This window comes from Oratosquilla oratoria, chromosome 7 (assembly GCF_046742065.1).
Source record: "Oratosquilla oratoria isolate Oo_2021 chromosome 7, ASM4674206v1, whole genome shotgun sequence".
NCBI lineage: Eukaryota > Metazoa > Arthropoda > Malacostraca > Stomatopoda > Squillidae > Oratosquilla > Oratosquilla oratoria.
This window is the reverse complement of record NC_134783.1, coordinates 59,315,671-59,339,955: the sequence shown is the minus strand read 5'-3', so window position 1 is coordinate 59,339,955 and position 24,285 is coordinate 59,315,671. Positions and strand designations below refer to the sequence as shown.

General features: G+C 39.5%; 1 protein-coding gene across 3 annotated transcripts in view; it reads right to left on the bottom strand.

The window, feature by feature from the left end:
- The window catches only part of Gmd (GDP-mannose 4,6 dehydratase), a 46,604-nt gene that overhangs the window by 4,684 nt on the left and 17,635 nt on the right, over positions 1-24,285 (bottom strand). For all 3 annotated transcript variants that reach the window (XM_076188267.1, XM_076188266.1, XM_076188268.1), the window contains exons 4-9: positions 20,775-20,900; positions 15,675-15,867; positions 13,755-13,987; positions 11,419-11,520; positions 9,179-9,292; positions 2,156-2,224 (exon numbers count right to left, since the gene is read on the bottom strand). In XM_076188267.1, the coding sequence (XP_076044382.1) occupies positions 2,156-2,224; positions 9,179-9,292; positions 11,419-11,520; positions 13,755-13,987; positions 15,675-15,867; positions 20,775-20,900 (837 nt within the window). The remainder of the gene's footprint in view (positions 1-2,155; positions 2,225-9,178; positions 9,293-11,418; positions 11,521-13,754; positions 13,988-15,674; positions 15,868-20,774; positions 20,901-24,285) is intronic.

Genomic DNA, 24,285 nt, shown 5'->3' with positions numbered 1-24,285 from the left:
TTCTCACATATCTGTCTTACCACAAAAATCTGATCTACGCAACCTCTACCTGTCCTAAATCCACACTGTTCCTCGCCAATTAATCCCTGTTCCTCTACTAATCCTCTCAATCAAGATCCTCCCATAAGCCTTCCCAACTACACTTAACAAGCTAATCCCTCTGAAACTACTACACTCACACTAGTCCCCTTTTCCTTTGTAAAATGGAACTATACAGGCATTCCTCTAGTCTTACGGCACTCTACTCTCTCTCCAGCAAACATTAAATAACCTCACCAAACAGTCCACCATCACTGTACTGTACCTCCTTTTTTTAGACATTCCGCATGGCATCCATCCAAACCAGGTGCCTTACCTGCTCTCATCATCTTAACAACTGCCTTCACTTCATCCTTTCTTATTTCTCCTCCATTTTTGTCACTCATCATGGTCATTTTCTTAGCACTTCCCACTGCAACTATCTTTCCCTCCCTATCCTCCTTCACATTTAGTGATGGATACAGAAATAACTCGCCAATTTTACAGATGCTATTCAAGAAAACAAAAGAGAGTCTGGATACATGCTGGCTTTGCACATCACACAAACCTACTATCATATTATCTTTGAGATTCCACAGACCTTAAAACTGGATTTATAGCAGGTTAGAAAAGCCTAACCTCCACCAAGAGTAGTTAACCCTCACTCCTTATGCTACCACTGTCCAATCTCATCTCAAAGAGAACTACCATAGCTATTCTAAGTCTCTTCAGCCAGTCCACCATCACTGTACTGTACCTCCTTTTTTTAGACATTCCACATGGCATCCATCCAAACCAGGTGCCTTACCTGCTCTCATCATCTTAACAACTGCCTTCACTTCATCCTTTCTTATTTCTCCTCCATTTTTGTCACTCATCATGGTCATTTTCTTAGCACTTCCCACTGCAACTATCTTTCCCTCCCTATCCTCCTTCACATTTAGTGATGGATACAGAAATAACTCGCCAATTTTACAGATGCTATTCAAGAAAACAAAAGAGAGTCTGGATACATGCTGGCTTTGCACATCACACAAACCTACTATCATATTATCTTTGAGATTCCACAGACCTTAAAACTGGATTTATAGCAGGTTAGAAAAGCCTAACCTCCACCAAGAGTAGTTAACCCTCACTCCTTATGCTACCACTGTCCAATCTCATCTCAAAGAGAACTACCATAACTATTCTAGGTCTCTTCAGCTCAGCTGATAAGAAAGGAGGGGAGGTTAATAGTCCTTGTAGAGGGAAAGAACATTTTAGTTTCAAGTGCTCACACAAACAGCCCAATGGAAGTTAATCCTGTGACAGTCTTAGTAAGCTTGTGCCTTGTTTGCACCACTCTGGTCATGTCCAAAGCCTGGTAGATTTAACAGCTGCAAGCCTAACTTCCTCAGAAACCTGTCTGGATATACACAGATATAAAGTTCTACCCTCCCGTGCCCCCATCCACCATGGAAGCTAAGCACTGGGTTTAACCTAACAGTCCCAAGGGACCTGGATAAATATACACATCTACCACATTTGCACTGCTGGGGGCAGCGGTGAATTATGTGGTGTTAACTCTGGCAGTAGCTGCTCGGGTCACGGCTATTTGGCTTGAAGGTTCAAGTCACACAACTAAGCTGATCTGCCTATATAAATGAAGAGGGGCCAACCATCCTAGCTCCATAACAGTGTTGGATGGCAACTGATGATCTTTATTTTCTTGTCTATTATCATTATTTTTTTTCTCATCTGGATGTCCAAACACTTCCTCATTAGCAGGCAACCAATGTGGAAGCTGGTTTAATAACCAACAAAGAAGGTAGTACTGGTTGCATAGTATCAGTAGGGCAATTATGCCTCACCCTGAATAGTCTGTAACATCTTTATAATGCTGGGTGACTTTGGGCTGCAGGTGGTGAGGAGCCAATGTCGAGAGGCATGTGGGAGCAGTCATAGTCATTGCCTTTGCTCTATGCATTTAACCTTTGGGGCAAGTAACAGCTACTGCTGGGAATTGGAGGGAAGTGGGGAGGTGTTACAAATTTCTGTAGTATTGACAGCATGGCACAGTCATTGAGAAAGGGCAAATACAAAAGGTATCAATAAAATATGCCAACTTCTTTTCTTCTTTTTCCTTCATGAAACATACCATAAAATTAATGGCAGGCTTCCAGCCAAGCATGTTCTTGGCTTTTGTGGGGTCACCCATCAGGAAATCCTGTAAGAAAAAATAAAGAAAAAAAAATATTAATAATACATATACCAAAGGCTTTTTAATAATAATATTGGGAAAGTCAGCTCTGGATCTGAGCTGACTTGCCCAGAATGTGGAAGGACGTGTGAGTCAAGAATTGGGCCCCACAGTTGTTGTTGTTGTTGTCGTTCCCTAGACTGTCTGTCCGAGCAGTCCCGTCTCCCCAAGGAAGGCCACAGCCGAAACTGGGTTTTCCCACAAATCCTTTATAGAGTGTATGTTGTGTTGTTTGCGTGCATGATTGTGTATAATGCAGTCTTCCATTATGTGTTGTATGGTATGGGGTGAAGTGTTACATCCTGGGCAGCTGTTCACAACACGGTCGTCCAGCCTCTTCTGGTAGCTTAGAAGTGCTGGGTGGTGACCGCATCGCAGTCTGGCCAAGTGGACTCTGTCCTTTCGTGGGAGAGAGGATTCAGAAGGGTGGATATCAGGGGGTCTGGCATGCAGCAGTGTGTTGTCTTTCAGTGTGTTAATGGAGCGGTGAGTGATATGATTATGAATATGTTTCCGGAGGCTGGTATTTGGTGGTTGTGGAGGAAGAGAAGAGAGTATCTGTGCGTAATAAAGGTCTTTGGGTGTAGTTTTAATGTTTCTTGGTGTGTGTGGGTGTTCTGCTATGTAGTATAGCGGGTGTGATGTGTTTGTGGTGGCTGCAGCAAGTGTTTGTGTGCCTCTCATGTCGAGGTGGTCCTTGACTTTGAGGACTTTTGTTTCATGGTGTAAATGGTCTGTAGGTGATGTATTTGTGCAGCCTGTAATTGTTTTTAGGGCTTTGTTTTGTATGATTTGAAGGGTGCTGTGGTGTGTCTCACTGAGATTAGGAGCCCATGCAGGACTCGCATAATTCATCACTGAGCGTATGCATTGTTTGTATATTGTTATATTAGTTTCTTTGTTTTGTCCAAATGTTGTTCCAGTGATTGACTTAAGTGCGTTAAGTCTAGGTGTGCATTTGTTTTTTATGTTTGTGAGGTGTTGTTTGAAAGACATGGATGTATCGTATGTTACACCAAGAATTTTCGGTGTGTTTGTGTGTGGTATTAGAGTGTTGTCGATGTAGAGATGAGGTATGTATTTGTGTTCTTTTGTCCAGTTGGTGAGAAGTGTTGCTGTAGATTTGGTTGGAGCTATTTTGAGTCTGTTTGTGATGAACCATGTGTTGAGTGTGTCAAGGTAAGGCTGGATTATTTCTGCAGCTTTGTCTGTGTTACGATGTGTGCATGTGATTGTTATGTCGTCTGCGTAGGAAGAGATTTGTATTTCTGAGGTGTCTGGCGTGGGTAAGTCATGCATGTATAGATTAAATAATGTGGGGGATAGAACTGAGCCCTGTGGTACTCCGTTCTTAATGTTTCTGATGTGCGATGATTGGCCATTATATGACACATGAGCATTCCTGCCTGCCAGATAATTGGCCAGCCATCTTTTGGTGTTATTGTGCATGTCTGTGTTATATATTTTATTTGTTAGGTTGTGGCGGGGGATAGCATCAAAAGCTTTACTAATGTCCAATGTTATAAGAAGTGTTCTGTGGTGGGGCCTATCTGAATTGATGCCATCTAAAATTCTTTGTGTGAGGTTTGTTAGAAGAGTGTTTGTGGAGTGTAGTGGCCTAAAACCGTGTTGTGAGTCAGCAAGGGGAATATATGGTGTGACAAGTTTAAGTATTAGGCGTTCAATGACTTTAGAGGGGGTGCAGAGAAGTGTGATTGGGCGGTGCGATGTTGGGATTGTTGGGTCTTTGTTCGGTTTTGGAATGGTGATTATTTTACCATGCTTCCAGATGTCGGGTATAGTGTTGTGTGAATAGCTGTAGTTTGCAATGTTTGTGAGTGCGTGTATACCTTGTGGTCCAATGTGTTTTAGGTGGATGTTGCTTATGTTATCAGGGCCCCAATCCCACCTCCCCAACCACAGCCAACACCCTTACCCACTCCCAATTTCCCTTTGCCCTTACCCCCGATTAGTACTCCCCTTCCTTTGTCCCCGATCTCTCCTTTCCCCCCCTCTGACCCAGATCCTACACCTTCCCCGCTACCACCCCAACCTCAACCCCAAACGGCAACATACAACACATACAAAACACACAACATCAACATATTACAACACAACATTGACGGTATTAAAACTAAAAAACATGAACTTGAACACTTTCTTAAACAACACAACATACACATTGCAATTTTACAAGAAACAAAATTAAGACACTCACACAAAACACCATCATTTCATAATTACACCACCATCAGACAAGACCGGACTGACGGCAATGGCGGTGGACTCATCACCCTGATCCACCATTCCATCTGTTTTGTGGACACAAGTGCCACAACCAAAATTCTCCTCCCTACCACAGATAACACAACAGAAACCCAATCCATTCGTATCCGCACAGGCAACAATTCAACACTAACAATAGTTAACATGTACATTCCCCCCCAATCATCCCCCACAGTTCCAAACACCTTCAGACCTCAACTCAGCCAACTAACCTCAATCCCCAACCTGATCATGGGTGGTGACTTCAACGCCAAGTCGTCTGCCTGGTTTGTCGACAACCCTGACACAGACAGAGGGCTTGATATACAGACTCAATTCGACTCATTGACTATCATGAACAACACGCATAATCATACACATATCCCATACCAAGCCCTCTACACTCCCTCCTCTCCTGATATCACCTTTTGCTCCCCCTGCCTAACCCCAACAACATCATGGAGAGTGGTCGGAGCCCTTGGCTCTGACCACCTTCCAATCATCATCACCACCAAAACAAGATGCACCCCAGTTGGCCACAGACACACTTACACCAATTACAAGAGAGCTAACTGGGAAGCCTTTACTGAAGAGACAGAACAACATTTTGAAACACTTAACAGTACACCAATCACAAACATAAACAATGCTGTGCACGCTTTTAATACAATCATACAAAACGCAGACAAGAGATACATCCCTAGAGGCAACAGAAAATCACACAACCCCAACTTCACACCAGAAATCCAAGGCCTCATCAGACAACGTGACACACTTAAACACGATACCCCCACACCTATCCCTCAAAACATAGCAGACCAAATACAAACACTAAACACTGTGGTTGCCAATAAAATACATGAACAAAAAACACAAAATTGGCAAAACTTTATCAATACACTTGATCACAAAACAAACACCAGCAAATTGTACAAAGCACTCAACAGCATCACACTATCCAACACTAACACTACACGCTCTCATGCAGCAATAATCACAACAACAGATAATCTACCCCCAAACAGACAACAAGCAAACGCACTCATACGTCATTTTGCACAGACGAGCCATCTTACATCTCACCCTGACGACCGACGCACCATTCGACGTAAGAAAGACTTCCCCACAGACTCAGACTATACACCCTTCATAGACAGTCAGACAAAACTCATAATGCATAATCTCAAGCACTCATCTGCCTGTGGGCCCCACAGTCATCTCCACTGGCTGAGCTCCACAGCCTCACCACTCAGTCTCATTCAACACATCACACTTCACCGGAACAATGTCATCATCAATTAATGATGAACTGCTATAAGCTAGCAAGCAAGCTTTGAGAGATGTGAAGGTGTGCTTCATTTTCATATAATTTTTTTGAGGTTAAAGACTTACATACATACATACATATACCAAGGCTTTTTCCCCCTTCCAAGGGAGGTAGCCAAAAAGGGAAAGGCATAAAAACACTCCCACCCATTTCATCTCTAAATACACTCCACACCCCTCCCACCCTTCCTCTCATCTGAGCACCTCCTGGATGACGGGTCATCCCTGCACCCTGCCCACCGCCCTGGGTCAGAAGCAGTGTCGCAAGACACAGTACATCCACAGCGAGGCCGCTTCATTTAATCGGCGACCCCCCCTCTCCGTCCCCCTTTGCATATAAGGCGAGGACGGGGAGAAATCCCTTCGGGCTGCGTCAAAATTTACTCACACATACTATACTACCCCACCCCCCACTTCCCCGCCCATTCCTCCTCATGCAGTCACAACATCATCCATATACAACCATTCTCCACTCACCTCTGTCTTCCGTCCTCTCCCTTCCTTCCTCAACAGACATTCCCCTCTTCCCCAAAGCCCCCTTCACCCCATCCATCCACCTCATCCTAGGACGTCCCCTCATGTTCACTCCCTCCACTTCTGCCTTCCATACCTCTTTTACTAGTCTTTCTTCACTCATTCTTTCGATGTGTCCAAACCATCCTAATATTCTTTCATCAACCCTATCTCCCAAATCCTTTTTCACCCCTGTTCTCCTCCTCACCTCCTCATTTCTCACTCTATCTAGCCTAGTAACCCCCACCATACTTCTCAGACACCTCATCTCAAACACATTCAAACTCCTTCTCTCTTCTTCTCTTATGTTCCACGTTTCTGCCCCATACAGTGCTGTTGGCACAATCACTCCTTCATACAGTCTCCTCTTCGCATCCATTCCCAAATGTCTATTCCTCATTACACTCTTTAAACCACCAAGGCATTTACTCGCTTCTCTCAATCTACATTCTACCTCCACCTTCACTCCACCTTTTCCTGCTACACTTGCACCCAAGTATCTAAAACTATCCACTTCCTCCAGTCGCTCTCCCTTAATGTTCACTTCCAGTCTACTGCCACTTTCACCCCTTGTACATCTCATCACCTTACTTTTACCCACATTTATCTTTAGCTTTCTTCTATCACATACTCTCCCAAACTCTGCCACCAGCTTCCTCAATCCCTCCTCTGACCCTGCCACAAGCGCAGTGTCGTCCGCAAACAACAGCTGGCTCACCTCCCACTTTTCTCCATTTTCTTTAACCATCTCCAATCCCTGACTCACTACCCTAGCATTCACCTCTCGCACCACCCCATCCATGTATAAGTTGAACAGCCAGGGCGACATAACGCATCCTTGACGAAGTCCCACCTTTACTTCAAACCACTCACTCTCTCCATTTCTAATCCTAACACATGCTCTACTACTCTCATAAAAACTCTTGACAGCTCCCAAAAGCTTTCCTCCTATCCCATAAATCTGCATAACCTCCCACAGTGCCTTTCTGTCTACCCTATCATAAGCCTTTTCCAGATCCATGAAAGCCCAAAAAACATCCTTCCCCTTTCCTATAGCTTTCTCACATATCTGTCTTACCACAAAGATCTGATCTACACAACCTCTACCCGTCCTAAATCCACACTGTTCCTCACCAATTACTCCCTCTGTTCCATCTTACATACAAATAATTACTTATTTCTGTTGCAAAAATTATCAGATTATGTTTAAGGATTTCTATGATCTTATGAATCATGACTTAAATGCAAATCTGTTCTTAAGAAAAAATGATAAGCATCATAAGCACATTTTATTTTGATACAAGAAACATGCTATAATTTTCATAGGAAGTTTTCATTAATTTTTTTATGTAACCCTAAAAATATAAATTTATTATATATAATCAAGTTGTTGACACTGGCATCCTCATGTACCTACTTGTGGCTCATGACACCTACATGGGCATTATTGTACTGAAGTGATTAAACATCACTCAATATGATAATTTTATAACAGTCGCAGGCAGGATTTGAACCCACTGCTATCGGCCACTCGTAAGATCACCTTCACAGAGCCTTAGCCCACTACACCAACAGACATCCTGCATGCGACTGTCATAAAATTATCGGATTGATGTCGCTGTTACTAGTGAATTTCTCTCATCATTCATTATGTTGCATATCCTTATTTGTCAGGAATGAAGACAGGGTGAGGGAGGGAAGGAGTGGGTCTGCTGGTAAGAGACGGGATGGGAAATCTCATGGTGAAATGGAAGGAAGTATCTTCAAGGTTAATGTGAGTGAAGGTGAAGCTGGGTTGGGAAATGTGGGCTTTTATAAGTGCACATGGACCTGGTAGTGAGGAGAGTGTAGAGGAAAGGGATTTATTTTTTGAATTATTTAAGTGGAAAGAATGAGTGAAGAAAGACTAGTAAAAGAGGTATGGAAGGCAGATGTGGAGGGAGTGAACATGAGGGGATGTCCTAGGATGAGGTGGATGGATGGGGTGAAGGGGGCTTTGGGGAAGAGGGGAATGTCTGTTGAGGAAGGACGGGAGAGGACAGAAGACAGGGGTGAATGGAGAATGGTTGTATATGGATGATGTTGTGATGCGTGAGGTGGAATGGGCGGGGGGATGGGGAATGAGGTAGTATGTGTGAGTAAAATTTGACGCAGCCCAAAGGGACTTCTCCCCGTCTTCTCCTTTTATGCATGGGGGGACGGAGAGGGAGGGTCGCCGATTTAATGAAGTGGCCTTGCTGTGGATGTGCTGTGTCTTGCAACACTGCTTCTGACCCAGGGCAGTGGACAAGGTGCAGGGATGACCCATCATCCAGGAGGTGCTAAGATAAGAGGGAGGGTGGAGGGGGTGTGGAGTGTATTCAGGGATGGAATGGGTGGGAATGAATTTATGCCTTTTCCTTTTTGGCTACCTCCCTTGTAAGGGGGAAAAAGCCTTGGCATATGTATGTATGTATGCATTTAAGTGTGTGCCAAGATAGTTTTTGGGAAGAATGTCAATAAAATAGTGTTGGGAGATCTCAATGTCTGAGTAGGGAATGAACTAATAGATGAAGTAATAGGGAAGTTTGGAATGCCAGGTAAAAATCATAGTGGAGAGTTGATGTTAGAGATATGCTTGGAGAGTTGATTATAGTAAACAGTTTTAAGAGAGGCAAGCATAAGTTTATAAGGGAAAAGGTTGTGAATGGAAAGATGGTTGATAAGGCATTAATGGACTATGTAGTGGTATCCAAAGGAAGGATAGGAAGAGTTCAGGATGTCCGCATCCTTTGGGGAGATAGAATATTTATATAACTGAAATACATACACACTTACCACTTCAGCTGGACGATAGTACTTGGGATTGATCTTAATTCTGACTATTCCTGTTCCTTTCTCTCGGCCAACCTCATTCACCCCTTTGCCTTCCCATTCAATCTCACGCCCAATCTGAAAAATAAAAGGAGTGAAGATTGTTATTTCCTTTTCTTTCTTTCCCAGATACTTATCTGTCACAACTGTGATCATGGTGCACTTCACAGTGCTTTCCTGCTATTCATAATGCTTGCAGGAATGGTCTTTATTCAAAGTAAAACAGACAGGAGGTGCCAAGAGGGAGGGAGGAGAGTGAAGGGGAGTGGAACATATTGGAAATGGAATGGGTGGGAGTGGTTTCTATGCCTTTTTCTTTTTGGCTACTGTCCATGTAGGGGGAAAAAGCCTTTGGTATATGTATGTAAAACAGACAGAAACACATCTAAGTTGATATACTTAAATCTATCACAAAAAAGATAAAGAATAAATTTATAAAAAAAAAAAAAAAAAAAAAAAAAAAAAATCTGGATGGCTGGAATCATTAATGGAGACTTTCACAAGGTGGTCCTGTTGAATACATATCAGAGGATATTTCCTCGCTTTCTCTTTTACTAAAGCTCACTACCTCTTTAAGAGCCCTTCACATTAACACTCTCTAGAATGCGACTAACATTTCTTATCATAAATTATTTGGTTTAACATCATGAACTCCCCTTCCTTAGAGGGCTACAACAGTTTCCACCTTAGAGAAGCAGGGAATTTAATGTAGTATGACCTTACTATGAACTTCTTATCTTCCAGGCAGACTTGATCCACCTCCATTCTGTCAAATAACAACAATTCAAACCTAAATACGATACATGAAAATCAAGGATATATATTAAGTCGGAACTGTACATGAATTTGAGGCTAGGTACGTGGACATTAGGAGATAGGACCCAACAAGTGCTGTTCCTTTCCTGTATACTACAGTTAGGTAAATACTCTAAACCACTCAGTCAGTGAGCATCTTATCATGCATACACATAACAAAAGGACTTTACCTCTTTAAAAGGTGGTACCTAAGTCAAAGCATATATGCACTCACCCATTCAAAAACCCATATGTTGTTCTTCTTATCTTAGCACCTTGTGAATGACGGCCATCTCTGTCCATTGCCACACTAATCAGGTCAGAGGGAATTCAGAAAGACACAGCACTTTCACAGAGCCCAACAACTAGGGATGGTTTACCCTACCATTACCAGCATCATCCATACACAACTATTCTCCACTCACTCCTATCTTCTGTCTTCTCCCTTCCTCAACTGACATCCCAGATCCTGATCTGGGACAACACCCAATGTTATTGTGAGGTTAAAATCTGCTCAGTAGCATGCAGCTCATGCTTTAGGGTCTATATGGGGCACCCCTATGGACCAGAGCCACACATCTTTGTGTCTGTGATAGAGGAAATCTCTATTCATAGAGAAATGATGCTACTTTATGATGCTGCAACTGCCCCTCCATTATATGCTGTCCCCCCACTCTTAATATTGTTCTGTACCACTTCTCTGACTACACATTTCCTTTTTTGCTGAATCCTGTGGTAGGGGAAAAAGAATACTGCCATCGAGTGTTCCTATACGAGTCGTAAAAGTTGACAAAAACAGGATGGGGATAGGACTAGGCATCTACTCTCTGTAGCCCCAAAGGGGACATTCCTCATATATCCCACTGGTACCTCATGGTGCCCATGTAGTCCTTATATACTAAGGGTTTAAATACTTTAGTATCTGCAGATAATTCTGTATTAATACAAAATGTCAACAGGTCTGCTTGATTTATAATTTATTCCCAATGTAGCTTACACAAATACATTGGATTGTCATGTAAATGTGGCTTTGTGCTTATGAAAAAAGGAATACCAAGAAGAAAGAACAATATTACAAATAATGTTAAAGTACCAACAGAGGAAGTGATGAGGATATGTTGCAAAAACACGGCAAAGGAAACATGAACTGATGATATGGTTTAACGTCACAAACTCCTCCCATCGGAAGGCTAGGACAGTGCCTCTTACAGAGTACTTTGTAGCGTGGAATTTAATGAACCATGCCCTTGGTTCAACTTCACCGGTGGCAGGATTCAAACCGCCATCTCCTCAACCTTTGCTGCAAGTAACGACGCCCTAACCCGCTCAGCCAGCGAGCTTCCAACAGAGGAAGTAAACAGGCTAAAAGAGAAGTTCGAAGCTAAAATCCAACAGATTAAGAAAATTACCTGTTTGAATGACGCTTCGACAAACTCCCGAACAGAGTGCACCTCACCAGTAGCAATAACAAAATCCTCAGGATTATCCACTTGTAGCATTTTCCACATGGCCTAAAAAATAAAATTATAATCATGAATAAATAAATAAAAACAAAGTAAACAAGTAAATAAATACAGATAAAGAGTCCACATTCAGGTTCCATCAACTCCTTATAATTCAAAGTTTTACTCACATCTACAAAAACAGTCCATGAAACAATGAAAGACTACTCCAAGTTGTTTTTAGTTATTTAGTTGAATTGATCCAATATCAACACCAAATATTCAAGTGATAATCTTACTTTAGCTTCCAAACCATCCCAATATTCTTTTAACTACCCTTCTCCTTTTGACTCCTCCTCTCCTCCCCACCTCATTTCCCGCTCTATCCATCCTTCTCAAACACTTCATCTCAAATAACTTAAATTTCTCATTTGTACCTCCCTTTAATTCCAAGTCTATTCCTCAAACAATGTCATAGACATAATCACCCTTTCAAATAGTCTCCTCTTTGCATCCATCCCTAACTACTTAAAACTTATCACCTTCTCTAGTCTCTCTCCTTTAAGATTTATCCAAACTCACTGTTTCATTTATCCCTTGTGCATTTGATCACCTTCCTTTTACCTACATTTACTTTCAACTTCCTTTTATCACATACCTTTCCATACTCTGTCATTAACTGCCTTAACCCTCCTCTGACCTAGCCACAAGCACAGTGTCATCAGAAAACAACAACTGACTCACTTCCCTCCACCTCACAAGCACAGTGTCATCAGAAAACAACAACTGACTCACTTCCCTCCACCTCACTAACCATCTCTTATCCCCAGCCCATCACCCTCACATTTACCTCTTGTACCACCCCAACCATGTACACATTGAACAGTCATGACATAACACAACCTTGGTGCAATGCCATCTTCACCTATAAACATTCACTCTCACCATTCCCAATCCTAACACAAGCTCTACTACTCTCCTTGTAAAAGTTTTAGACTGCTCTTACCTGCTTTCCTCCTTTCCCTTATATCTGCAATACCTCCCACAATGCCTTCCTGTCATACACCTTCTCTAGATCCATAAAAAAGACCCTTTTTCTTTTGCCAAAAACTTCTTGCATATCTGCCATTCCACAAAAATTTGATTCATGCACCCTCTATCTTTCCTAAACCCACACTATTCCTTACCAATTACCTTTGTTGTTCTCCTAATCCTCTCAATCAACACCCTCTCACATGTCTTTCCAACGACACTCAACAATCTGATCCCTCTAAAACTACTGTATATACATCTCTAACTAATCTTTCTTCACTCATTCTTTCCATGTGTCCAAACCATCTCAATACTTTTTCATCACCCCTATTGGCCATCTCCTTTTCCACCACATCTCTCTTCACTATCTCATTTTTCACTCTATCCAACCTTGCAAACCTTACCATACTTCTCAGATTTCATCTCAAAAACATTTCAACTTTTCCTCTCTGTCTCTCTTAAAGGATAAGCACACAGCATATGTACTACTTTGCATAAATGTACGATAAAACACATCTAGAAACTAAAATTTTGTTTTTTCCAATTTGCCCCATTAATTGAAGATACCAAGCTGTTTTTTATTTCTACTGTGCCACAACATCCATTGTCTGCAGAAGAATTGTCACCAGTACCATCTTCTGTTGATGACATATCAATGAATTGTCAACCATGGTGGACTCTATACAAATGGAATATTACTTGGAGACTAATAATGATTGGAACCAAATTAAGACATAAGTTGGCAAGTACTTGTAGTAGTGTGTTATTATTCATATTTTTTTGTTTTCAATTGATTTCATAAACCATAATACAATACAATATTTATGTGTATTTCAACATTCATCTTAATGTGATCTTATATATTCTTATTGTTCTTTTAGTGATATCACATTATATAATGCAGTGACATAAGCGAGTTAAATGCCATAGCTCAAAGTGATATATTCTAATATATTATCTTTAAAAACCTACATATGTATAGAATTGACGTAACTTGAAAATATGCATGCTGAAGTGTATCTGTGTGTCAGTGTGTATGTATATATGAATTTATATATATATATATATATATATATATATATATATATATATATATATATATATATATATATATATATATTATATATATATATAAATATATATATATATATAAATATATATATATTTTACCATAAACAATATATGAAAACATTTGTGAAAGTGCAGTTTTGTGCATAGCCACCAACACAGTAAAACCAATATAACAGAATTATCCAATAATTAAACATTACCTCAACATAATCTTGGGCATGTCCCCAATCTCTCTGTGAATCGATGTTTCCAAGTTCAAAGAAGTCTAAAAGTCCAAGGTAGATTTTTGCTACTGATCGAGTAATCTTACGTGTAACAAATGTTTCTCCTCTCCTTGGGGACTCATGGTTGAAAAGAATACCATTACAAGCAAACATTCCATATGCTTCCCTGTAGTTCACAACAATCCAATAAGCATAGAGCTTAGCAGCACCTGTAATAGTTTGATCAATAGTAAGAATCCATGTAAAACTTGCAAAATTCATATAATGATAAGAGTTGATCCCTGTGAGATTATGAAAATATATAATAACATGAGTCACTCATGAAACTATAACAATCCTATAATTACGTCCAAAACCAAATACCGAAATCTATTACAGCAGGATACAATTTATGGGCACTTCTTAGGATTTAGACCACTCACTGCTGTCTCAAGTTTCTTATATCAAAAATCTACAGCCCCACAGAGAAATAACTGGTGTCCACTCATGGAGGTCTTGTGAGAGGAATATCAGATTCACCTCCATTGTGTTAAAATTAAATTTCCACTCCTGACTCCACTCAACTACTTTACCCAGGTCATTTTGTAACATTTTACAATCCTTCTTGCCCTCTTTGTAATCTTTGCATCATCAGCAATTAAATTTACATATAAACTTATTCCTTTCATCATATCATTAATATATATGAGGAACATTACGAGAGCCAAAACTGAGCCTGTGATACACCACTGGTTACTTTTCTTAATTCTGACTCTTCATCTCTCACCACTGTTCTCATATGCCTACCTTATAAGAAATATTTCATCCAGTATGTTTCTGCTCAGGCCTCCTATGTTTTCTAATTTCCATATCAAGGACTAGAGGAAGTGGATAGTTTTAGGTATTTAGGGTCATATGTGGCAGGAAAGGGAGGTTTGGATGTGAAGGTAAATTGTAGATTGAGAGAAGCAAGTAAATGCCTTGGGGGACTAAAAAGTGTTATAAGAAATAGGCAAATGGGAATGGATACAAATAGGTGATAGTATGAATGGGTGATTGTGCTGATATATGGGGCAGAGACTTGGATTTAAGAGAAGGAGAGAGGAAAAATTTAAATGTGTTTGAGATGAAATGTCTGAGAAGTATGGTAAGGGTTACTAGGATGGATAGAGTGAGAAATGAGGAGGTGAGGAGGAGAGTGGGAGTGGAAAAGGAGATGTCAGATAGGGATGATGAAAGATTATTGGGATGGTTTGAACACATGGAATGAGAGATGAAAGATTAGTAAGAGAGGTGTAGAAGGCAGAGGTGGAGGAAATGAATTTGAAGGGGCAACTAAGAATGAGATGGATGGATGGTGTGAAGGGGGTATTGAGCAAGAGGGGAATGCCTGCTGAGCAAGGAAGGGAGAAGGCAAAATATAGGGATGAATGGAGAATGACTGTGCATGGATGACACTGTTATACACGGGAGGGAGAGAGACTCAGAGATAGAGAAATGAAATGAAATATGAGAATAACAAAGCAGCTGGCTCAGGAATACTGTTAACCCCTTCCATACGGTGCCGCACACGTAGGCGTCATGGACTTAGATCTCGGTGGCAGCAAACAATGCCAGCCGTACGACGTGTCGTAATAATACTCGCATCATAAAATATAGTCACCGCTTATATCGATCGTTCTCTCTTCACCCGTGAATTTTGATAACCATAGAAAATGCGATTACAAAAGAATTAGAAAGAATGTCATTATGGAGGGGCGACTACAATAAATATAATCAAGACGCCGATATGGCAGCCTCGCGAATACACTCGCTCCCCATGACGCCTACGTGTGCGGCCCCGTATGGAAGGGGTTAATATAATCTGTTAAAGCACATTACAGATTACTACTACAACTATGGAAAAGTTTTCCTTACCATATGGAGACCGTGGGTAGAAAGGTGTGGTTTCTTTCTGTGGAATTTCTTGAACTTTTCCATAAAGCTCAGATGTTGAGGCTTGGTAAAATTTGACCTTTTTCTCTAATCCACTTGTCCTAATAGCATCAAGGATACGTAAAGTACCTAGAGCATCAACATTAGCTGTGTACTCTGCTAAATCAAAGGAGACCTGTTTAACAAAAATAATATACATTGTAATATTAGTCCAGGGGTCTTTTTTGAACACTGCCAGTTTGTTTGATTTTCAAAACCTACAGTACTTTTGAATATACAAATTACTGTCAGAAAGAAGGGATGCTAATGAATAAGATGCCACTAATATTAACTCCCTCAATGCTTTGTTTAATTTTGATAATCTGAAGTGCTGTTATTTATTGATACTGTTGTAATTTGTTAAAATCACCTGGCAGGTGTCTAGTGCAAACTTCAGCATGTGTACCAGGGGATGCTGACCCCTTTTTATTCCTTCCATTAGTATAAAACAACTTGTTCTACTACATGAATTTGTACATACAAATACCAAAAGGCTCTTTCCCTCCTATATGGGGAGTAGCCAAGTTAAAGCAAACATTTACCCTACACCTATCCTACACACCATCCAAAAATACATTTGTTGTCTGGGTCATTCTGTTAAGTCATGAATTCTTTTTTTATCTGGAATGAAAAATATATATATTATATATACCAATGGCCTATTCACCTTATAACATACTAAAGAATTTTTCTATTTATAATACATATACATATACACATACACACACACACATTCAGCAGAGAAGAGGTGACAATTGGACTCCAGGAAAAATAAAAAAAAAAAAAAAAAAAAAAAAAAAAAAAAAAAAAAAAAAAAAAAAAAAAAAAAAAAAAAAAAAAAAAAAAATGCAATGTTCGTGGATTTAACGATAAGGGAGTACCTGTGTTGTATTAGTAGGGAAGGGGAAAGATCGTAGTGTAGTGGGATGGTGAAGAAAAAGGAGAAGGGGAGGGATTACTGACGAAAATGGAAAGAAATGATGAAGGGAATGAATGGGCCCTGAAAGTCAGAAGGAATGTCAACAAAAGGTGTGCAGACAATAGTGGTGAAGTCGAAGAAAATTATTTCCATGGATTTAATGAGAGAAGAGATGACAACCTCCCCCGATTAGCAAGTCTAGAAGAAAAACTAGCAAAAATGAATGAACAGTGGGAGGTTAGGTTCAGTCAACTTGCACTGATTACACAAATAGTTGATAAATTGGAAGAACTAAAGAAGGAGAACCAAAACCTAAATTTATAGAATTAAAAAGACAGTTAAAAGAAGCAAAGGATGAGAATGAGGAATTAAAGAAGAATAATAAGGAGAATAAAGAGTCCATAGAAAAAGAGGTAAGTGGTTGGAAAAAGGTTCAGGAAAATAGCAAAATTGAATTTAGAGATATAGTGAAACAACAGATGAAGGAACACACTAAGGACACAGTTATTAAAGTAATGAGAGGGAGAATATAGTAAGATAGCAGATAAAAAGAAATGTATAATTATGTTAGAAATGGAAGAGAAACATAATCCAAATAGGACTACAAGAGAAAGAGAGGAGAAAGAAAGAGTGAACAGGGTACTAAGAATATTTGAAGGAGAACTGATAATAGGGAAAGAAATTGAAGAAATAGACTTGGGAAAACAATACAGACAAGACCAGACCAATTAAGGTTAAATTCAGGTCACAAATAACAGCAGAGAATGTCTTATCAAAAACAGGAAAACTAGCAGAAAGTGATCAGTACAAATAGGTATGGATAAAAAGAGATGAATAAAGAGGAAAAAGAGAAAGAGAAAACAAAAAGAATCGAAGCTAGGGAAAAATGAGAACAGAACAGAGTCAATGAGAAATTCTATTGGAGAGTAGTGGATATGAAAATGAGGAAATGGTTCATAGGAGAGAAAAACAGAAGGGAAACAGAAAACAGGATGGAGGTAGCAGAAAATTAAAAGTGTTCTTCACAAATATAGATGGATTAATAACAGGCTTGAATGAACTGAATGATTACCTGATGGAAAAGGAACCTGACATAATGGGAACTGTAGAGACAAAAATGAAAGGTCCATTACCACCCAACAATATAGGACATGGTGCATATAATTATTGGATTAGAAATAGAGGAGTAAAACAAGGTGGTGGAGTTATGTTCCTGACTAAGAAGGATATAAATGTGAGTAATGTTACATATGGAAAGAATAGAATGGAAATGATCATGATGGAAATAGAAGAGAGGGGCATGAAGAGCAGGAAGTTTGTGGTAAATTATGTGCCTCCTAAAACGGCTTTGTGGAAATAGAGAGAACACAAGAACATGTTAGAAGACACAAAGATGACACTAAATAACAAAATGGATGATGGAGGAAGAATAATTATATTGGGTGACTTTAATTGTAAAGAAATCTGCTGCGAAGAAATGACAATGAAGGGTGGAGATGACCTATGGAGAAATGTACTACTTGATATGATTATAGAACAATGACACAATGGATACAAGAGAATACTAGGTATAGAAATGAGGAAGAGCAACCGAGACTAGACCTAATCACATCAGAACCTGAAATAGTGGACAAGATTGAATATAAAACTTATAGCTTAATAAGATCAAAGTGGCATTTACATACCTGGATGAAGAAATGGTGAAGAAAATACTAATCACTTTGATAAGACCAAAATTGGAGTATGCAGCGACAATGTGATCACCAAGTACAAAAAAACGTATAACAAAACTTGAAAGTATACAAAGAGCAATTACGAAATTGGCACCAATGCTCTCAGAACTATCTTATGAGGAGAGGCTGGCAAAACTTGAGCTACAGACATTAGAGCAAAGAAGAGAGAGAGGAGACTTGACAGCTACTTATGGAATCATGAAAAGCAAGGAAATTATTGATAGAGAGGATCTAATAAAATGGGATAGTAGAGATACAAGAGCACATGGAAAGAAAATCAAGAAAGACAATTATAGAAAAGACCTGAAAAAGAACAGCTTTCCCCACAGGATAATAGATGTTTGGAACAGATTCGATGAGAATGTGGTGTGTGCAAAAATGATACACAAATTTAAAAACAGTCTGGATAAAACAAGATATGGAGATGGGACACCATGAGCATAGCTTCCCTTCCCATAAAATAGAACTAGGTAATATATATATATATATATATATATATATATATATATATATATGACAAGAGAATCATATGGGTAAAAAAAAAAAAAAAAAAAAAAAAAAGTAAAGCACAAGATAAAGTAGGCAAAGAGGAGAGATGTAAAATGGGGTAAGATTATGACAGAAATTTTTTGAAGTGATAAAAAGATGTTAGGAAATTAAGAGAGGAAGAGGAGGTGCATCAAGTAGAGAAGAAAAGGTGAAAGGTGCACATGGAGAGATGATAATGGAAGAGACAAGTATAAGGAAGATGCGCTGAATATCTTAATGAGTTGCTAAATGTGAAGGAGGATAGGGAGGGAAAGATAGCTGCAGTGGAAAGCATTGAGAAAATGATAGTGATGAGTGAGGAATATGGAGGAGAAATAAGAAGAGTTGAAAGCAGTTATTAACATAACGAGAGCAGGTTGGATCGGTGTCATGCAGAGTGCCTAAAAAGGGAGGTACACTGATGGTGGACTGGCTGGTGAGGTTATTTATTGTATGTCTTAAAGAGGGTAGAACACCAGACGACTGGATGAGTGCCTGTATAGTTCTGCTTTACAAGGGAAAAGGGGACAAGTGTGAGTGTAGTAGTTTCAGAGTGTTGAATGTAATTGGGAAGGCATATGGTAAGGTTCTGATTGAGAGGATTTGGAGAGGAACAGAGGGAATAATTGGTGAGGAACAGTGTGGATTTAGAACAGGTAGGGGTTGGATGGATCAGATTTTTGTGGTAAGGTAGATATGTGAAATAGTTTTATGAAAAGGTAAGGATGTTTTGTGGGCCCTTATGTATTTGGAAAAGGCTTATGACATAGTAGACAAGAAGGCACTGTGGGAGGTAATGCAGATATATGGGATAGGAGGAAAGCTGTTAAAAGCAGTAAGTTTTTATGAGAGTAGTAGAATCTGTGTTTGAATTAAAATTGGAGAGAGTGAGTAGTTTAGGAATAGGTGCTAAGAGGAGATTATATAAAAAAATATTATACTGACAGCACTGTATAGGGCAGAAACAAGAAACATAAGAGAGTTAGAGTGAAAGAGTTTAAATGTGTTTGTGATGAAGTATGGTGGGGGTTACTAGGCTGGATAGATTGAGAAATGAGGAGGTGAGGAGGAGAACAGGGGTGGAAAGGGAGTTGGGAGATAAGGTTGATACAGTGGGCGAGGTACAGGGATGACCCATCATGCAGGAGTCATGATAAGTGGACAGGAGGGGTGGTGAATGGGGCTGTGTCAAAGTTGTATCAGTTTGACTACAACATTGGATGGTATTAGATAAAATGTGGTCTTTTGAGGGTTGTTTTATTTATGTGGCTCTTTGTCAAAGGCTTTAACTAAACCCATATATACACAGTCCATCCACTGCTCTCTCTCATGCAGCACATCAGTCACTCGAGTAAAAACTTGGTAGGTTTTTTATATAGAACCTTCCTTCTCTGAATCCAAATTGTTTATTAATAATCTTTGGTTTTTGAGATGTTTCATCCATCTATCTTTTACAATTTTCTTACACATTTTTGCTATGTATATGTCAGGTCACAGCATTAACTACATTATCCATAGATTGAGCCATATATGTCCTGAGTTCTTATCTAGGAGGGTAAAAGAGGTCAATCACGAGTCCAGTACATGATCCAAGACTGTGACACCTGGCTATGTGAATTTGTAGCCAGATATGATAATTGGGCAGTAAGAGAGACAGCCCCATCAGTGTTACCCTTTTCCTGTATACAACAATTAGGTAAACACAAACACATTATTCATTGTAACAGTCACCTGAAAGAAACCCCCTCTGTAACAAGAGGGTTAGGATGATACTACATCAAACTACTAGAGGTATTTAAGCTGGGAAATGCCACAAAACAAAACTTATACTTGAAGTCAGTATGGCATTACAAAACAACTTACCTTAACATGACTCTGAGCCCCTAAGTTATAGATCTCATCTGGCTGAGTTTCTGTAACAATTCTTGTAAGGCAAGAGGAATCTGTCAAATCGCCATAATGAAGATGCATTTTACCTTCTCTGTGAGACTGAAAAGTAAATATATATAAATGTATTTATGTTCCCATTAGAAATATTTTTTGGACACAAACTCGTTGATATATGACACAGTATACACAACTTTCTGAAAAGTAATTTGTTAATTGATTTAGCTACAATGATAAATTATGCTAAAAGAAAACCTTTCAGTCTATAATGAAATCAGAGAGAAAAGAAAAGAAAATAATAATGTTTACATGATTATCTAAGTGAATTTTAAAACTTCAAACTGTATTAAATTCAACTGCCTTAGCTGGTGGCTTTTTCCATTCACCGTTGACATGGATGGCAAAATTATTTCTACCTACTTCTAGATTAATTCTATGTCATGGCAGCTTGTGGCATTTGTTTCTCGTTCTGTTAATGTTCAATCTGAAAATACTTTCAATTCTGATGTTACCAATTATTTTTCTTTTTCTAGAGAATGAGTTCAAAATTCAACCTCTTCAATACAATCTGAATTTTTGCATGCAACATTGGCTGCCTGATATACAATGATTTGATGATGCATCACGATATGAATGTTACAAAATATAGTTACAGCTATATTATTTGTTCTTTCACCCTGAATGTTGATAACCACAGAAAATGTAATCAAGCCTGGTCACAGAGTATGAATGTCTCTCAGCTACAACTATAAAATAAATACAATCAAGACGCCAATGCTGGGATTTTTGTATACTCACTTGCACCTCATGACACCGATGATGGCATCATCGTATGGAATGGGTTTAAGAGATTTTTGATTGTTTGTATGCCAATCAAAGCATGCAACCAATCCCATCCTTTCCACTTCCATCCATGACCCTTTTGTTTCCTTTTTATTTCAACTTCTCATGGATGAAGGATCAGTCTAGTCTCTCACACACTGCTTAAGTCAGAAGCAATGCAACAAAACCCACTACAACCACAACAAGGGTCCAGTGCTTCGTTTACATGCCATCCCTCCCTCCTTGTCCCCTCAAGGAAATCGAGGGAGGAAGGAGAGGCGAATCAAGTAAAGAAGAAAACGTAAAAGGTGCAGATGAAAGGATGTTAATGGAAGAGGCGGCCATACTCGTAGGAGGAAGATGGGCAAGGTATGCTGACATGAAATTCTGTTTTTTTTTTCCAGTGGAAAATAGTGGCCAAAACAGATGTCATGTTTCAAACACCTTATAAGGATGTTACCATGAGCAAAACACATGTTTATGAGTGGTTTGCACACTTTAGGAGTAGTCAATTGTTGGTTGAAGACCAACCTCATTCAGGGCGACCATTAACCTCCTAAACAGATGGAAACATCACAAAAGTTCATTAACTGATTTTGGAGGACTATTACCAAACAATTGATGAACTTTTTGGCTTGAGCTCCTGCCAACAAATTTTGGAAAAAAAAAAAAAAAAAAAAAAAAAAAAAAAAAAAAATAATAATAATAATAATAATAACTGGGACTGAAAAGAATTGCAGCAAAATTGGTGCCTCACTTGCTCACAAATGATCAAAAACAGTCTCAAATGAATGTGTGTTGTGCACTGAAAGAACAGTTGGAAGTAGATCCAGACCTTTTTACGAAGGTTATTTTTGGTGACAAAAGCTGGTGCTATGGCTATGACCTGGAAATGAAACAGTAATCAAGTCAATGGAAACATCCAGCATCACCAAGATAAAAAAAAAATGTGTCAAGTGAAGTCCAATATCAAGATAATGCTTTGTATTTTCAATACAAAAGGAATTGCCCTCAAAATATTTGTTCTTCCTCGTCAAACTGTTAACTAGTCTTTTTACTAAGCCTTTCTGAAGTGTTTGTGAGACACAGTGACATGAACATGCTCCAACTTGTGGCAAAGTGGAAGGTAGCGGTCTTGTCACGACAATGTGCCAGCGCACACCACCTTGAGCATAATACAGTTTCTAACCAAAAATGGCATGACCCTGCTTACCCACCCTTCCCATTCATCCAATCTCACTCCCTGATTTTTTTTTGAATGAAGAAAGTCCATAAGAGAAAATGTTTTGCAGACAAGGATGAGGTGAAAAAAGACAGTTGTTAAAAGGCATCACTTTGTACGAGTTCCAGAGCTGTTATGAACAGCGGAAAATGTGTCTGGTTAAGTGCATTGCTTAAAATGGAGAATACTTTACAAGTGATACATGTGTAAACATGTAAAATCAACCCAGTAAAACAATGTGACAAAATTAATTTGGGGGGGGGGGGGCATCCGTACATCTATAACTCTCTAAAAAAAATTCTGGAGCGCTCCCGATCTGAGTCGGCCGGCCCGGGGGTGTCTGCGACTTCCATTGTGTTTCTGGGACACCCCGCCGGCCTAGCTGTAAGCATACATTTGAAAGTTAACGGGTTGGGGTTTCTGAACTACGGCCCCCTTCTCGGAGTTGGTTATCGTTAAATGGCTAAAGAAACTGAAGCTCAGAGAAAGAGGAGGATACGACATTTCTGGAGTTGGGTCACCACGAAGAAGAGCCAAGACAAGAAAAATGTACAAAACAATAAAGCGCTTTTCAACAAGTTAACAGCAGAGCACTCTTCTTTATTCCCTTCTCTATACGCTGATAACCAACGTGGGCAGTGGCGCGGTGTAAAGATGCCGGAGTCTTTTGCTGCTAAGAAACGAAGACAGAGACATTTTTGGAAATGGGTGATAAACACGAAGAAGATAATTAATAATGTAGTGTTGAAAAACTGTAAACAACTTCAGATGTTGAAATCAGAGCATAGTACAATGTTTCCAGAATTTTACGATAATGTGAAGTCTTTTAATGTTAACGAATCACTAAAAGAGTTTCATAGAAAAGTGTTAAAATTTAATGCCACAATTCGTGAATCAGATGAGTATACGTATTGCGATGAAATGTTTGACAGTTTACCGTTATATGATGGTGAAATTAAGAGTGAAGTTTCAGAAAATTTTAAAAAACATTATTTTACTGGTTACAAAAGCTTTCCAAAAAACAAAAAAAAAACGGAGAAAAACTGGAAAGACTTTATTTTTATTTAGACTTACGCCCAAGATCCGCTCGAGTCCCAAAGATCCGCTCGAGCCCTCAAGATCCGCTCGAGTCCCAAAGATCTACTCAAGTCCTCTAGATCCACTCGAGTCCCAAAGATCCGCTCGAGTCCTCTAGATCCACTCGAGTCTCAAAGATCCGCTCGAGTCCTCTAGATCCACTCGAGTCCCAAAGATCCGCTCGAGTCCTCTAGATCCACTCGAGTCTCAAAGATCCGCTCGAGTCCTGTAGATCCACTCGAGTCTCAAAGATCCGCTCGAGTCCTCTAGATCCGAAGGAGAAGAAGAAGAAGAAGAAGACGAAGAAGACAAAGAAGAAGAAGACGAAGAAGAAGAAGAACGCGAAGACGAAGAAGAAGAAGAACG